General features: G+C 40.7%; 1 protein-coding gene across 4 annotated transcripts in view; it reads left to right on the top strand.

The window, feature by feature from the left end:
* Positions 1–16719, top strand: part of FGGY (FGGY carbohydrate kinase domain containing) — a 517954-nt gene that overhangs the window by 402592 nt on the left and 98643 nt on the right. For all 4 annotated transcript variants that reach the window (XM_074265798.1, XM_074265799.1, XM_074265800.1 and 1 more), the window contains 2 exons: positions 1803–1950; positions 9545–9619. In XM_074265798.1, coding sequence (XP_074121899.1) covers positions 1803–1950; positions 9545–9619 — 223 coding nt within the window. The remainder of the gene's footprint in view (positions 1–1802; positions 1951–9544; positions 9620–16719) is intronic.

The following is a 16719-nucleotide window of genomic DNA, read 5'->3' as shown; positions in this document are numbered from 1 at the left end:
AAAATTATAGCATAGTTGTCGAAGCAGTACCATAAAGGGCAAGGGAAATTGAGTCACAAAGTCCAAATTTAGGTCCATCTCCCATTTATTAGCTGAGTAACTATGAATAATTTCCTGAATCTTTCTGTGCCTCAGCTTCCCAGTTACAGAATCTTCACTTTTCAGAGTTGGAAAGAGTCTAACCTGCCTCACATTATCCCCAAAACCAAAATGGGCAAAAATGAGAGTGTGCTGGTTTTACAATGTCTGTTGGGAAAATTTGCTTTGTACCCTTAAAACCCAAGATAAACATGAGCTATAGAAATTGACCAATCAACCAATCTAACATATCAACCCAACAAAAACTTATTAAAGTGACTGTGTGCCAAGCATTGTGTTAAGCTACAAAGAAAATTTTAAAAAGAGGCATACAAGATCAAAGCTGGAAAGGGGCATGGGGATCATATATCCCATTTTGCAGATGAGATCATTGAGGTCCAGAAAAAAGTGAAGCGGTTTTTCCAAAGGCACATAGTTCTGGCCAGTCCAAAGTTAGTTTCCGATTTCAGTGCATTCAGAGCTCTTGAAATGTCCAACAAAGAGCAAGGAGTTGGGCTGGGACAGTGAAGAAAGAGTATGACCTGTTAGTCTAGGTTGGAGGGACTGGAGTTGTTTTGTCTGGAAAAGAAGACTTTGGGTAAATGGAAAATAAACAATAGTGTCATGGAAATAGTGCCCCTACACGTTGGGAGTCTCTCCCTTCATCAGACTTTTAGGCAGTGGTATGGATGAAATAAGGTAAACTTGGGGGTTTGGACACCTGATTTCAAATTCTGTCTCTGATTTTTACCATGTCTATGACCTAGGATAAGTAAATCATTTAACTTTTCCTATCCACTGTTTCCCCATTTGTAAAATGGGGAGAAGGTTGGATTCATTGGCTTCCTGAGATCATTTCTGTTTTCTACTTGATGTTTGAGAGTTTGAGAGGTGGGAGGGACATCAGAAACCATCTACTCTAAATGCTACATGTTGCAGATGAAGAAACTGAGGTCTGGGGAATTTATCTTGTTCATTGGGGAAGGGACGTGTCCAAGGTCACTCAAACAGGCAGGATTTGAAACCAGGTGTTCCAACTCCAATGTTCACTCTCTTGTGAAAGGAGGCCTCTCTCTCTCCAGGGAGGGAATGCTGGAAACAGAATTCTTCATCAGGTGGGACTTAGATGGTCTCTGAAACCTTTTCCAACTTTAAAATGGATTATTCGTCATTTCTAACTTCCCATACCGTGCTCTTCCTCTGACAAAAGGTGCTTCAGCTTTGTTGTTCACCCTAAGAACCATGACACCTTTCTATCCGACTTGCAACTGAAACTGCCTATATTTGTGATTTCCTCCAATAGAACGGAGTTTCCTGAGAGAATGGCTGATCTGATCTTTTTTCTTTATATCCCCAGGCTTAGCTCGTTTTATTCATTCATTCATTTATTCATTTATTAGCATCTAATAAATTGCTTCTTTTTCACTTTCTCATTTGTTCATTCCTACCATACCTCCCCACCCTCTAACTCCCCTCCTCCCCTACCTTCTACATCCCAAACCCAGTGTTCAGACATTTTCTCGTCCACTTTCCCGGCTTTCCAGAGGTCATGTGCAGTAATTTCCTACTGACTTAGGTTCCGACTTGTGCCATCCTCCGTTTTGGGCGAGGTCTCTGATCATATCCCTGCATTTCACATAGAAATTGAAATATTCTCTGCTCAATGAACTGCTGATGTTTCCACACCCATGGCCAAGAAAAAAAAATGGACTTTTGTCTTCCAGATCCCAAAGCATCTATACATATTTGAATAGTCACCTGGATTCCATTAAGAAGTCTCTGCCTGTGGGTTTCCTCACTGTTGATTTACATGTTTGGCCAGATTTCCATGGCAACCGATCTCCCTTAGCCGACTTGACACTGAAGGGCATGGTGAGTATTTCCCTACGTTGGTGCAAAAGGGCAGGGCTGGACGAGAGGGTGAGGAAATTGGAAGGGATGACATTCGGAGTAGAAGTGGAGCAGAGCAGTATCCCCGTTAATGGTTGGCGCGCCTTTATTGTTTCCCACTTCTGAGATCTGATGAAAAATCAAAGTGTTTCTGAGCCAAAACCAGAACCCCGACAGCTTGTTTCTGACCCTTGCAAGTGCCGATTCTCCCAGAGGCCGACTTGCTGAAAATCCCAAGGCCCCTTTCTTTCGTGATTATTTTTCTCTTGCAATATCTTCGAGGTTTTCTAAAAGTGGGGTTTTCCACCCCATTCCCAGGCAGTGCCATGTCATTAGTGCCATCTCCCTCAGCACAGCTGGATGCCAACCTGGTCCATAAGTCAGGGACATTCACCAGGAGTGACCCAGCCTGTAGATGCTGATGAAAAGTAATGGGGAAGAGAGGAAGGGAGATGGTGAGAGGCAAGGGCTCGGAGTTCTGGGATATAGAGCCTCTCAGTGACCGTGGGATATAGGTTTTAAAGTAAACATGGGCATATAAAATACAAGGGACATGATGAGGGTCATCTGGAATAACTCCCTCTTGTTACAGAGAAGGAAATTGAGTCTAGGAGAAGGGAAGGGGCTTACTCAGGGTTCCACAGCTAAGGATTGAGGGTTGGGTGTGAGGCTTCAAGATCTGGCCCTGCATCACTAAAGCAATCCTTTTGGAAGACAGAGAAAGCCTCCAAGAGCCAGAGGTCATCCCGTTCAGTGACCTTCTGGGTCAGATCAGGAAAGTAAGGCCTATAGAAGGGAACAGACTTGCCTGAGAGCACTCTGGTGGGATTTAGACTCAGGGCCTCTGAGCTTCAGCCCAATCCTTTTTTTTTTTTTGACCAGACCACCATGTATCCTCTCATAAATACCCAGGATCTACAGCCATGGATCTAGAACTTTAAAAACGCTTAGAAGTCTTCTTGCTCAAGCTTCCTGTTTTTGTAGATGAAGAAATGGAGGCCGTGAGAAGGTTTTGTGACATCCTCTGATCTTAGACCCAGGATTTCAGCTCCCCTTTCAGGGATTCAAAGTTCACTTGCACCACACTTCAGAGTATGTTCATGGTCCCCAGGACAGTTCTAATAAAGCTGTGGATCCCTTCTCAGAAACAGGATTTCAAATACGTAAAATAAAATACATGGAATTACAAGGGAAACTAATCATATTCAAATACATTCATCAAAATAAAAAACTCAAGAAGCCCTAATCTAACCCAGTCCTCGATTTTGCAAATGAAAAGTGTGACCAAAAGAAGTTACAAGGAAAATGATCCATGTAGAAAGGATTGTCAGTACTTGAATCCAGGTCTTCTTGAAGCCCAGGGCATGTCTTCTATCCATTATGTCGTGTTTGTTCTATGATCTTAGAAAACGTTTCCACTCTGAGAGTTCCTTTAAGTAACTGGTAATCTCCATTTATCCCATTCTCCCCCATATACATATTATAATAATGATAATAAAAAGAAAGCAAGGGTCCATAGACTATTATAGAGAAAATCAAATTGTGCTTCATTCAGATGATTTGATAATTATTGGAGTGATGATCAATTAGTCAATCAGCAAACATTTAATAAGTAGAAGCAGTTGTTAAGTGACATTAGGTAGCACAGGCTGGGCCTGGAGTCAGGAGGATTCATCTTCTTAAATTCAAATCTGACCTGAGACACCTATTAGCTGTATGGCCCTGGACAAGTCTTGTGATTCTGTTTGCCTCAGTTTCCTCATCTGTAAAATGATCTGGAGAAGGAAATGACATCGCTGCCAAGAAAATGTTAAAGAGGATCACATAGGAGTCAGATATGACTGAAAAGAAAAAAACTCAACATGTGTCAGTCACTAAGTGCTAGTGAGAAAAAGGCAAAAGTAGACAAATTCTTGCCCGAAAGGAAATTCCATTCTAAGGGAGGGGTGAGGAGACAGCATGTCCATAAATAAATCCATAGATCTATGCAGAGTAAATGGAAGGTAACCTTAGAGAGGGGGAGACACTGTCAGCTGCGCGGCTGGGACGTTTCCTGGAGAAGTTTGAACAAGAGCTAAGTCTTCAAAAGGAAGACTGTACAGGTGGGAAGTGGTCAGACTTTAAATTCCAGTGAAGCTGATTCATGATGGGAAAACCGGCAAAAAAGGGTGAATCAGAAATGGCCCACTTTGGGGGATAGGAAGTGAGCCTCCGATGACACATGGAGGGCTGCCTGTCTCTCTGGCCTGTGGGAATGAGGGGGAGTGGGCAGAGCAGGAGGTGGGCTTGCTGCTAGCTGCAGTGGAGGGCCCCAGCATTGTCTACTCCAGCCAGGAATTTTTTACAGAGGTTTTGATGGACCAAAATGCATGACACTCTGGGACTGGGGGAAAGCCATAACAGCAAACTTAGTATAAACTTACAAAGCCACAAGTGAGACTCTTGAAGAGTTTGTGAGTATAATGAGTTGCAAAAATAATAGGATTTCAAATGATTCAACCAATATTTATTATAAAGGATCAATATGCATTTATTGGTTGTTTTGTTGATGAAAGCATTGATTGTTATGGCAAAACCAAGACAAAGAAAAATATCTCTAGCTCCAGGGATCTTAGATTCTCCTGGGAAGATACAATACATCTGAAATTAAGAAAGGCAGCAAAGAACAAAGCATAGAATCCTGAGTTTAAAAAAATCTAACGTTAGCAATCAGGTAGTGCAGTAGATAAAACACCTGGACTGAAATCAGGAGAACCTGAGTTCTAATCCAGGCTCAAAGGCTTACTAGTTGTGTAGTCCTGGCCAAGTCTCTTTACCCAATCTGCCTCAGTTTTTTCATTTATAAAATGAGTTGGAGAAGGAAATAGTAAATTACTCCAGACTCTCTTATCAAGAAAAGCCTAAATGGAATTATAAAGAGTCAGAGACTTATAAACAACTGAACAAGTAGATATGAATGATGATGATGTCCCCTCTTGGTCCTTCCACTTGGCAATTTCTCATTCTCATTTACTTGATCTTTTTCCTTTTATGTTCTCTAATTTTAGTATCCCTTAAGGCTGGATTATTTTCTTTTCTCTATATACTCTATCTCAATGATCTAATCAGCTCCCAATCAAACAAAAAAAGTTCAATAATCATCTCTCTCTCTCTCTCTCTCTCTCTCTCTCTCTCTGTCTCTGTCTCTCTGTCTCTCTCTGTCTCTCTGTCTCTCTCTGTCTCTCTCTCTCTCTCTGTCTCTGTCTCTCTCTGTCTCTCTGTCTCTCTGTCTCTCTGTCTCTCTCTCTCTGTCTCTCTCTCTCTCTCTGTCTCTCTCTCTCTGTCTCTCTGTCTCTCTGTCTCTCTGTCTCTCTCTCTCTCTCTGATTTCCAGATTTGTATAATAGCTTTTATTTCCCCCTGAGTTCTGGTACTGCACCACCAGTAACCTATTGGATATTTCCAAATGGTCGGCCCAGACTCAAAATCTACATATCCATCACCATCTTCTTTCCACCTCAGCCCTCCCCAGCTCCAAGCTTCTGTTGCTGTTGAGCTGGCCATCACACTCCTTGTCAATCAAGTTTGAAATGTCCATGTCATCCTTGACTTCTCATGGTCCCTCAGCTGATCTACTCTCCAAATTTTGTGGTTTTGGGCTTGACAATGGCTCTGACCCTCATCTCTTTCTCTACCCAATCAACATCAAGTCCTCATCATGTGTCACTTCTCTAGTAACTGATCGATCGCTTTTCCCTACAGGCCATTCATTCTCCACATCCTTGCCAAAGGGTTTCCTAAATCCCAATCCTCCCTCTCAATCAATAACCTCTAGTGGTTCTCTATTACCTCTGAGGTAAAATGTAAACTCCTAATCAACATTCTTCATCACCAGACTTGGTTCATTCCTATGATATTCATTGATCCTGTGATCCTGAACAACTTAATTAACTTATCTTACTTTTTTTTTTCATTTTTTAAAAATTGGATCATTATAATGTTACCCAATTCTTAGGGTTGTGGTGGGGCTCAAATGCAATCAATCAGATAAGGTCCTTTGGAAACCTAAAAGTTTTTTCTCATCTTTCCTGTCTCTGTCTCTCTGTCTCTACCTCTCTCTGTTTCTCTTTCATCAGTCTCTTAGAGAAATTCCTCCCACAGTCAGAGTCTACATCTTGCCAGGGTAACATGATCAGGCCATGGAAAATCCGGGTCTGTCTGGCTCTGAGTCCCGCTTTGAGGTACCATCACATTCTGTCTCACCTGCATTTATAAATCTTTACTCAGTGAAATGGAATTCTTTAACAGTTAAACAAAAGACAGGGATAGGAGTACAAAGAAATTGGGGTAGGCCTTTATAAAATAATGCAAAGGGGAAATGGCAGAACCAGCAGAATGGGGAACACAGAAAGAACTATGAAAATATGTGGGAAAGTAAACGAGAATGCCTTGGGAAAGACCTCTCATGGAGATTTGGAGAGACGGGACAGAAAATGTCGTGATTCTATTTGCCCTGAAATTAGTTTTTCAAAGCCAAATCTTACTGAGTTTAGTTATTTGTGTTGTGGATGTTGTTAATCGTAAAATGTTTAGTTTTCAAAATTGACATTAATCAGCAAGTCACATTTTATGTACCTGGTAATATTACTGAGAAGCTCAGACTCACTTTTTTTTTGAAGCCTCTGGGTGTGTTTTGAGATCTGAAGGAAAGCTTAGGAGAGGAAATGATGCAGGGAAGAGGCCCAGCTAATATTCAGTAAGATGATACCTTCTACGTGAGGTGGCTCCAGCCTCATTTGGACTTGTGGTTTTAAAAACCTAACAATTGGTCTCCAAAAAACAAGTTTTAGCAGAACATTCTCAGAGGAATGGGGAAGAGGTAAGAACTGAGTGTGAACATTTTTACATTTAACAGGTTCCTGGGCTTATAACCAAGTGAGAAGAGTCCCAAGAGAAAAGTGTAGGAGCCTGGTGATGGTGTCTTCCCGGGAGTAAAGCACTGGGTTAAGATTCTGACTCTGGCATTGATTACCTGTCTAACCTTGAGCAAGCAGCTCTAGGGATCTCGGTTTCCTTATCTGTAAAATGAGAACACTGGATTACATGGTCTCACATCTTCCAGCTTTAAATTGATGAGCTGATGAACTCATAATCTAAGTGATAAAAAGAGTCCCAGTCTTCATCCTTCAAGTCACAGATCCATAGAGTTAGATCTGGGAGAGATCTGAAAGTTGATTAATTAGAGCATATCTTAGAGGATCTTAAATAGAAATCAGTGATCCAGGGGCCCAGAAACTTAGGGGATAAGCCCCATGACTGTGAATGCACAAGTTCATTTTTTTTTCTTCCTGGAGTTCAGTTCTTTCATCTGTGAGATGAAAGGGCTGAACAAAAAGGTCCTTTAGAATCACAAAATGTCAGAGTAGGAAGAGACCCTAAACTGGGAATGGGGCTTCTAAACTTTTTTTTTTTTTTTTTTTTTGTGCATTCTGGATCTTCCTCCTCCCAATAGTCACTGTCTCTTTAAGGTTTACAAAGCACTTTACAAATGTTATCTCATTTGATCCTTCTGATAACTCTAGGAGGAAGGAGCTATTATACCCATTATACTGATGAAGAAACTGAGGCAGATGGAGGTGAAGTGATTTGACCAGAATTACCCAGTGTGTGTCTGTTGCCAACTTTGAATTCAGATCTAGTGATCTCTCTAGTGATCCACCTAACTGCCTGTTTTTAAACACATAAAATAATAGTATTGCAAAGGAAACCAATTATATTAAAATCAGTTATTAAATATATGTGTGTGTGTGTGTGTGCGTGTGTGTGTGTGTGTGTGTGTGTGTGTGTGTGTGTGTGTGTAAAGGAAATAGACCCTAAGTTAAGAATTCCAGGATAAGATGATAAGGATAGTTCACCTATGTACAGTTTTTCTCCTAACAACCTACATGAAGGATGTTACACATATTATCCCCAATTTACAGAAAAGGAAACTGAGGTTCTCAAGTGAGAAATCTGAGGATCAAAGAGAAGTCATGCTTTTCCTGAGATCACACAAATAGTAAAAGCATACGATTTGAACCAGATCTTTGTTGTTTAGTCGATTTCTATCATGGCTGACTCTTGCTGAACCCATTTGGGGTTTTCTTGACAGAACCACTGGAGTGATTTGCCATTTCCTTCGCCAGCTCATTTTACAAATGAGGAAACTGAGGGAAACAAGGTTAAATGATCTGCCAGGCTCATACAGCTAAGGCAGTGTCTGAAGCTAGGGTGTTCTTTGCTTTGCACCATCATCATCATTTTAGAATTTCAGAGTCTTTCATTTCTCAGTTGAAAAAGAAGAGATATTAGGCTGGATGTTCTCTAAGATTCTCTCCCATGATAAAACTATGATTGAACGACTCATATAAATTCTCTAAACCATGTTTTCCTCATCCATCAGATGGGGGAAATTACTCCTGCAGTGTCTTCCTAACAGGATTGTTGTGAGGCTGAAATACAAGAAATAAATCTTACAAATCTTAAAGTGGCATATAAGTAAGTGTTAGCTCATATTATAACTATTAACTTAGATTCCACAGATGCGCCTTGGGAAATGCACCTTGCATCAATGAATATTCTTACATGGGTGTATAAAAAACACACTATGAGAGATGTGCTTGTTGCCCTTCCACTGGTGGGTTGGTTAGTGTGTTTCCCTCTCTGTCTCATTTTGGGCATACTGTACCTCCATCCCTCTATTTATCAAGCAAAAAAGGACTTAAGTTACAGGTTCTCATCTGATTTATACAGAAAGGATTTGAACTCATTACATCCAAAAAATGTGCCTGAATGACTTTCATGGGAAATATCCCCTCACCACATTTGTAAATTTGTTCTCTCTCTCTCTCTCTCTCTCTCTCTCTCTCTCTCTCTCTCTCTCTCTCTCTCTCTCTCTCTCTCTCTCTCCTTTTCTCTCTCTTTCTCTCTCTCTTTCTCTCCTTTTCCCTTTCTCTCCTTTTCTCTTTCTCTCTCTTTTTCTCCTTTTCTCTCTCTTTCTCTCTTTCTCTCCTTTTTTCTTTCTCTCTCTATTTCTCTCTTTTCTCTTTTCTCTCTCTCTTTCTCTCTCTCTCCTTTTCTCTCTCTTTCTCTCCTTTTCTCTCTCTCTTTCTCTCCTTTTCCCTTTCTCTCTCTCTTTCTCTCCTTTTCTCTTTCTCTTTCTCTCCTTTTCTCTCTCTCTCTCTTTCTCTCTCTTTCTCTCCTTTTTTCTCTCTTTCTCTCTCTTTCTCTCATTTTCTCTCTCTATTTCTCTTTTCTCTCTCTCCTTTTCTCTCTTTCTCTCCTTTTCTCTCTCTCTTTCTCTCCTTTTCCCTTTCTCTCTCTCTCCTTTTCTCTTTCTCTCTCTCTTTCTCTCTCTTTCTCTCTTTCTCTCCTTTTTTCTCTCTTTCTCTCTCTTTCTCTCATTTTCTCTCTCTATTTCTCTCTTTTCTCTCTTTTCTCTCTCTCTCTCTCTCTCTCTCTCTCTCTCTCTCTCTCTCTCTCTCTCTCTCTCTCTCTCTCTCTCTCTCTCTCTTTCTCTCTCCCTCCCTCCCTCCCTCCCTCCCTCCCTCCCCACACAGGTCACAGGATTGAGACTGTCTCAGAGCCTTGATGATCTTGCTCTTCTCTACCTCGCCACCATCCAAGCCATTGCTGTAAGTATCTACATATCACTTTAACAACAACAACAACAACAAAAAAAAGGATTCAATATCTCTCCCTCCCATTGTGCTAACATGTATTTTTTCCTATCATAAGAAAATCCTAATTATAAACACTTAAATGCAGCAAAACAAATTCTCACATTATCCATGTCCAAAAATATCAGGCTCACACACCCATTGCCTCCCTAGCAAGAAAGGAGTAAGATTTCACTTAAATCCTATTGATGACTTCCGAAGGTGCTTGATCCGGTGGCGGCGCTCCCTCACACACATTATCTTGTGTTCTAGGAAAAGAGATTCTCAATAAAGCAGGTGCTCACCAATAAGACTTCTAACATCTTGTCCACCCAGAGTAACGGACTCACAAAAATCCTTTCCTATTCTGCCAATTACGCCATATAAGTGCAAGGACATCAACTTTGAGCAGTCATTTGCTATAATATTTTGATAACCTTATTTCAATAGAATTAATTTCCCTTGTAATGTCACACATTTTATTTTCTGCTTTTAAAAACATTATTTTGAGGAGGAGCCTGTAGAATTCATCAGATTGCCAAAGGGTTCCAGCACCCCAAAATAAATGCTATTCTGGAATGTCGATCTGACTTATTTTCTGCATTTCTGTCAGGTAAAGGTAAAGTCAGACTGTGTACTCTGTGAGCACTGCTTGCTGTCAGAAGTGTAGACAAGACAGATATAATTACACTCCCACTGTTTCCATAGTGTTGAAGTTTAAAACCATAGACATGTGAAGGCTTAGCGCTTTCTCCCCAAGAGAATGCAGATTCTTTGGGAAGAGTTCCTGTTTCCTCTTGTTAGAGTTGATGTCCTTGAATTTAACATTTAATATTAATTAAGTAAATGCTCAGTTAAGTTTAATTATCAATTGCCCCTAATTAACCAGTCACCAAGCATGGGCCAAGCAAGGTTCTCAAGGAAGCTGATATCTCTAGAACCTTGCTTGGTCCATACTTGGTGACTGATTGATTAGGGGCAATTGATAATTTAAAATAAAGTAGCTTTATGATATATGGAATAATAGACTTTTTGAGCTTGAAAAGACTTTAGAGTTTGCCTAGTTCAGGGAGTTAATCATCCCTTTTTTGGGTGCTGGAACCCTTTGGCAGTCTGATGAATTCTATGGACTCCTCCTCAAAATGTTTTTAAGAGCATAAAATAAAATATGTAGCATTACAAGGGAAACTAATTCTATTGAAATAAGGTTATCAATATATTGTTTTTCCAAAACACAAGTTCAAAGTTGTAGTTTGACTTAGTCTCAGAGAGATTTAATGATCTGCCTATGGCCCCTCAAAAACAGGATTTGAATCTTCATCTTCAGCCTTTGAATTGGGTGCCCTTTTACATTTTCCTTCATTATCATGTAATATTTATTAAGTACCTATTCATTCATATTACTTTAGTACTTTAAGATATCATCCAGAGATGGATATGGTCCCTGACTAGTGAAATCATTCAAATAACTTGTTTGATTTTATTTCACTTAACTATGATGGGGTTAATTAGTATAATTAATAAGTCAAAGCAATCACTTGGTCATGAAAATACAAGCTAAAACAGAAAATGCTCCCACAAAGCCTCCTGTCAAAAAGACAAAAAAAAGATAAATATATGACTTGATCACAGATAAAATCAATCACAAATCTAGAGGAATAAGACTTCTCAAAGGCCATCAAGTCTCAAAGTCTTCATTTTATAGATGAAGACACTTTGGCCCAGGGAAATCGTGATGGAATAATAGAATCACAGATTTAGACAGGAAGTCACCTCAGAGACCATTGAGTCTAATCTCCTCATTTTACAAATAATGAAATGGAGGCCCAGTTAGGTCAAATGCCTTGTTCAAGATAATACAAATAATATCAGAGTTGATTCTACTCTCTGTTCTGTATCTGCCAAGGGTGGGTATATTTATCAGGTATATAAGATACTAGTAACCCTTTTCCTGACTCTCCATCCCATTGTCAAATTGAGTCCCCAGAGAATGGTGAGCTTCATCTTCCCCTCCTAGATCTAGGGCTACCTCCAGGATCAGTGGGCAAGCCTCCATCCAGTTTGTTCCCTGGAAATATCAATCACTTTACTATCCCCATATTGATTAGCACCTTTCAGTTGAACCAATCAGTTTTTCCACAATATCATACATCAATATCATTTTTTCCAGAGATATTGATTTTTAAAAAACAAGAAGATCCCAAATATTGTAACATACAACCAAAATGGGGCAAATCCTTCCATCTGCAGCTTGGCCTGGGAAAAATGGGTTCAAACAGACAGTGACAGCTGTAAATGTAAAATATTCTTCCCACAGTTGAAATCACTTCCAGGTCCAATATGGAAGTCAGACCAGTTACCCACTTGCTTATAGTACTCTGTGATCTGGCTGCCATACAAATTCTACTGCACAGCTAGGTCAAACAGATCGGGTCGGCTCTTTCCCAGGTTCTTTTGATCTTTTTTGAGATCACATAAAGCCTTGAATCAAAGAGGGCAAAAAGACCTGAATGGCGGCCCCACCACAGACAAGACCTTCTCTAAGCCCTCAGAGAAGCGCCATCTTCTTCTGACCTCAGAAAATTGTCCTTATACCTTGTCACTAAGAAAGAAAAAGACACATTTAGTATGACCTCTCAATTCCTTCTGTTCAACCAATGATTTTGCCTCAATTAACCACTGGCATCAATTAAGATTTGTACCCCTGAAGGGATATTTATGGAAAAGATAGAACAATATAAAGTACAGGAACGTAAACCCCCAAAATGACACACATACTTTTCCTTCTACAGCTTGGCCCTGGCAGAGTGGGCTCAATCTTCCAGAAGTAGCTACAAACGCTCTTCTCACAATTGAGATTCCAGCAACGAAGAAAATCAAAGACTCCGTGTCCTCATGGAGCGGTTAGGCAGAAAACAGTCACAGAATCCTTGGTTGCTTTGAAATAGAGGGCAGGACCTTCCATTACACATGTCTGGAGGAAGGCTCCCCCAGCATCCTTGAGCACTGGCACCAGTCAGCAATGATTGTACCTCCTTGAAGCATCAAGTTAGTCCCTCGATTAAACTCGGTGGGAAGGGTCCTTAAAGCCCATCAAGTCCAACAGAATACAACCATGTCATCACTCTACATTCTCAGACAACCTGTCTCTACTAGCCTTTTGGAAGCCCTATCACACCACTGACCAACATCAGCTTTACAATTCCATTAAAACCCTCTGATCTCTTCTGAATGAACGACTAGTTCTTTTCAAATGAACTCCCCCTCACATTGGAAGTGGAGAATATAGACCGCTGAGGAGTTCCAACTCTTTCTATCACATGTCATGATTTTATCCTTGAGCTGTACATGGAGAAGGCATGTGAAAGGAAAATGTTAAGTCTTCTTTTAAATTTTTTAACATAACATTTTAATTTTTGTTTGTTTGTTTTTTTGTTTTTGGCTGAGGCAATTAGGGTTAAGTGACAGCCAGGAAGTGTTAAGTGTCTGAGGCCAGATTTGAACTCAGGTCCTCCTGACTTCAAGGCTAGTACTCTATCCACTATACCACCTAGCTGCCCCTGACATAACATTTTAAAAACAGTTTTTTCCATTGCTCTGGCCAAGAGAAAAACCAGCAATCCAGAACTAGAATGTCTCATAATTAATCTTTCTGGAAGAATATTACAAGAGGAGCCCTAGAGCTTTATCAATGCAGTGGAGTGAATGTCGGAAAAAGAACCAGCTTTGTTTTTCCAAGTCCCCCACACTCTGAAAATCAATTGTATACTTAATGTGCTTATCATAAGTGGCACATAGGGGTATTAACAACTTTCGTATTTAGGCTAACCATTGTCTTAATGACCTTTAAAATATCATTGTAGGGAGGCTTTTAAGAGAAAGGCTTTTAGATAGGACTTTATTATAGAGTAATTTGAATTACGGTGAGTACCATTCCTTTTGGAAAAAGTATCTGTGTGTGCTGACCTTTAAGCAAAATGATGATGGTTTTAATGAAGCATGTAGATAACAGATACATTTCCCAGGATGGTAAAATGGAGTAAAAGAACATTCTGCTTCAGCAGCCGAGAACAATGAGCCAGCGCGGAGTTATTGTTGACAAGTTGAAATCGAACAAATTCCCCCTTTGGACAGTATCAGCGATTGGGCTGTTAGTATTCTGTAGGGATAGGACTGTAATGAATGAGGAATATAATTAAAGGTACATGGAATTGTATGGAACCCTTCAAGTTTAAAGAAAAAAAAAATTAAACCATGCTTAATTGAAAATCTCCTCAAACAATAGCTTTTGTCCATAGGCTGGTAATCTATAGTTTTCTTTTCAGCAGTAAACCTTTTAAAAGAAAAAAATATATATAATTTGCATCTGAAGCCTCTAGATTTGCATTTTCTTCATGATGGGATTAAATTAAGTTGTTTTTTTTTTTCTACAGTGGAATAGATTACTTTTAATTTAAATTTTTTCCCTGATTAAAACATTTCTTCCAGGCAGGTAAACACGCAACAATTTTCCCACAATTGCCTTTGTTGGGACATTTAGGGAGGAGGAGGAGGGATATTATGGGCTTGGAGCTGTGAGGCTTGAAGGAGAACGGGAATTCCAGCCTACAATTAGACTCAGCCACAGACTTCTCACCATGATGAGAGATGAATCTTCAGATGGCGGTTCGGGGCCCTTTATTAAGCGCCATATATTTCAGGCTGTTCTAGAAGCAAAGCATTCAAAATTGAGTCTTTTCCCTTAAAAAGATCCAATATGTTCTAAAGAATTAAGAAATGAGAACATGGAAGTGTGTATAAAATTATATTAATGTCTGGGGGTGGGGAACCAAGAAAGGCCTTGGGTAGCAATGAGCCTGAAGATTCACTTTGAAGGAAGTTGGAGGTTTTTGAAGGAGGAGTAAAGATAAACTCAGTACAAAGGTCTGAGGCTGGGGAAGTATCGTCAAAGTCACCATTCCCCTTGACCTATGGACCAGGCTTCCCAGCCATGCTAAGTACTGAGGATACAAAAAGATAAAAATCCTTCCTTCCTTCAAGGAGATTACATTCTAAAGGGCATCTGAATAACGAGGTACATGCATTTGTCACTGTTCAGTCATTTCAGTGGTGCTGTCACTCTCCATGGTCCCATTTGGGCTTTTCTTGGCAGAAGTACTGGGACGGATTGCCATTCCTTCTCCAGCTCATTTTACAGATGAGGAAACTGAGCAGAGTGAAGTGCCTCACCTAGAGCCATACAGCTAAGTCTCTGAGACCAGATTTGAATTCAGATCTTCCTGATTCTAGACCAAGCTGCCTCGAGAACTTATATTTACATCTTTATCACTATCCCAATCCTTATACTTGTCTTTATCTGTTTCTTGTTGGTACCTAGTTGTTTATATGTGGTCTCTCCCCAGAAGCAGCTGATGGCTCAGTGGATAGAGCTCCAGATTTCAAATCTAGCCTTGAGGCTGCCTAATCGTGTGACTTGGGCAAGTCACTTAAGTCGCTGATTGCCCATTGGAGAAGGAAAGGCAAACCAGCAGCTCTCCCTTTAGAATTTAAGCTTTTTGAAGCAGAGAGATTTTTTTTTAAGTATACACATGTATGTATTTATGTGCACATATATTTACACATGTATTATGCACCTAGGTGATACATCTATTTCCATGCATTTGTGCATCCATATATACATGCACACATACTAGAATGTATAGAGGGGAGGTACAAGAATACTAGAAAGGCTAAAAGGGTCAGGTTGTGGAGAATGTTAAATGATACATTTGATCCCAGAGGGGATAAGGAACCACAAGAGTGTATTGAGCAGTAGAGTGCCCACTTTCTGCTTCAAGTCCCCACTTTAGGAAAAGTTCTTTGTCAGGAGTGTAGAGGTTGGATGGGAGCAATCTGAGGCAGGGAGTCCAATTTGGAGGCCATTACAAAGGTCTTGGTGTCAGGTAATAAGGGGTTAAACTAGGAACAGCGGAGGCTGTGGAGGGGAAAAGCAGGGGCACATAAGAGTGATCATGGCGGCACCAGATTCCAGAACAGACTGAAGAGGGGGAACAGGATTCTTTCCCAGAAGTAGGGAAAGAAACCATGACTTTGAGCCTGGGTGACTGAGTTAGTGGCCCTCTCAACAGCAACAGCGATGTCTGGAAGAGGAGAAGGGTTTGGGGAGAGAGATGGTCAGCTTTGATTCCGGCATGTTTCAGTCTAGATGCATTGCTTTTGTTGGGAAGTTTGGGAAGCAATTAGCCAACACGTATTATATGCCAGACTGTCTGTGGCCAAAACTGAGAGCAATGAATACAATAATCCATATTCACATAGGAGCTTAAATATTCCTAGTTTGTGGTGCAGAGAAGGAAGAAGGAAGGAAGGAAGAAGAGAAGGAAGGAAGGAAGAAAGGAAGGAAAGAAGGAAGGAAGGAAGGAAGGAAGGAAGGAAGGAAGGAAGGAAGGAAGGAAGGAAGGAAGGAAGGAAGGAAGGAGGGAGGGAGGGAGGGAGGGAGGGAGGGAGGGAGGGAAGGAAGGAAGGAAGGAAGGAAGGAAGGAAGGAAGGAAGGAAGGAAGGAAGGAAGGAAGGAAGGAAGGAACGAAGGAAGGAAGGAAGGAAGGAAGGAAGGAAGGAAGGAAGGGAGGGAGGGAGGGAGGGAGGAAGGGAGGGAGGGAGGAAGGAGGAGGAAAGGACTCAGGGAAGGAAGGAGGGAGAAAGAAAGAAAGGATAGAGGGAAACAAGGAGTGATGGAAGGAAGGAGGAAGAAAAGAAGGGAAGGAGAGAGAGAGGGAGGGAAGGAAGAAAGGGAGGGAGGGAAGAAAGAAGGGAGGAAGGAAGGAAGAGAGGAAGGGAGGGAGGAAGGAAGGAAGGAAGGAAAGCAGGGAGGGAGGAAGAGAGAGAGGGAAGAAGGAAATCAAGATGTGATTGAGATTAGGAAAAAAGAAGAGTTGGTTCAGACTATCATTTAGTATGATTGTGGGCTCCAATGCAGGGTTGGTGTCCAGTAAAGAGGAGAAAAAATGAAAGTCATTAGGACATTGAAAAATATATCGATCTTAACAAGCACCACATTGGATTAGATGGATCACAAA

This window comes from Sminthopsis crassicaudata, chromosome 4 (assembly GCF_048593235.1).
Source record: "Sminthopsis crassicaudata isolate SCR6 chromosome 4, ASM4859323v1, whole genome shotgun sequence".
In the NCBI taxonomy this organism is placed as follows: Eukaryota; Metazoa; Chordata; class Mammalia; order Dasyuromorphia; family Dasyuridae; genus Sminthopsis; species Sminthopsis crassicaudata.
Note: the sequence above shows the minus strand (reverse complement) of the source record. Positions and strands in the feature narration are given on the sequence as shown.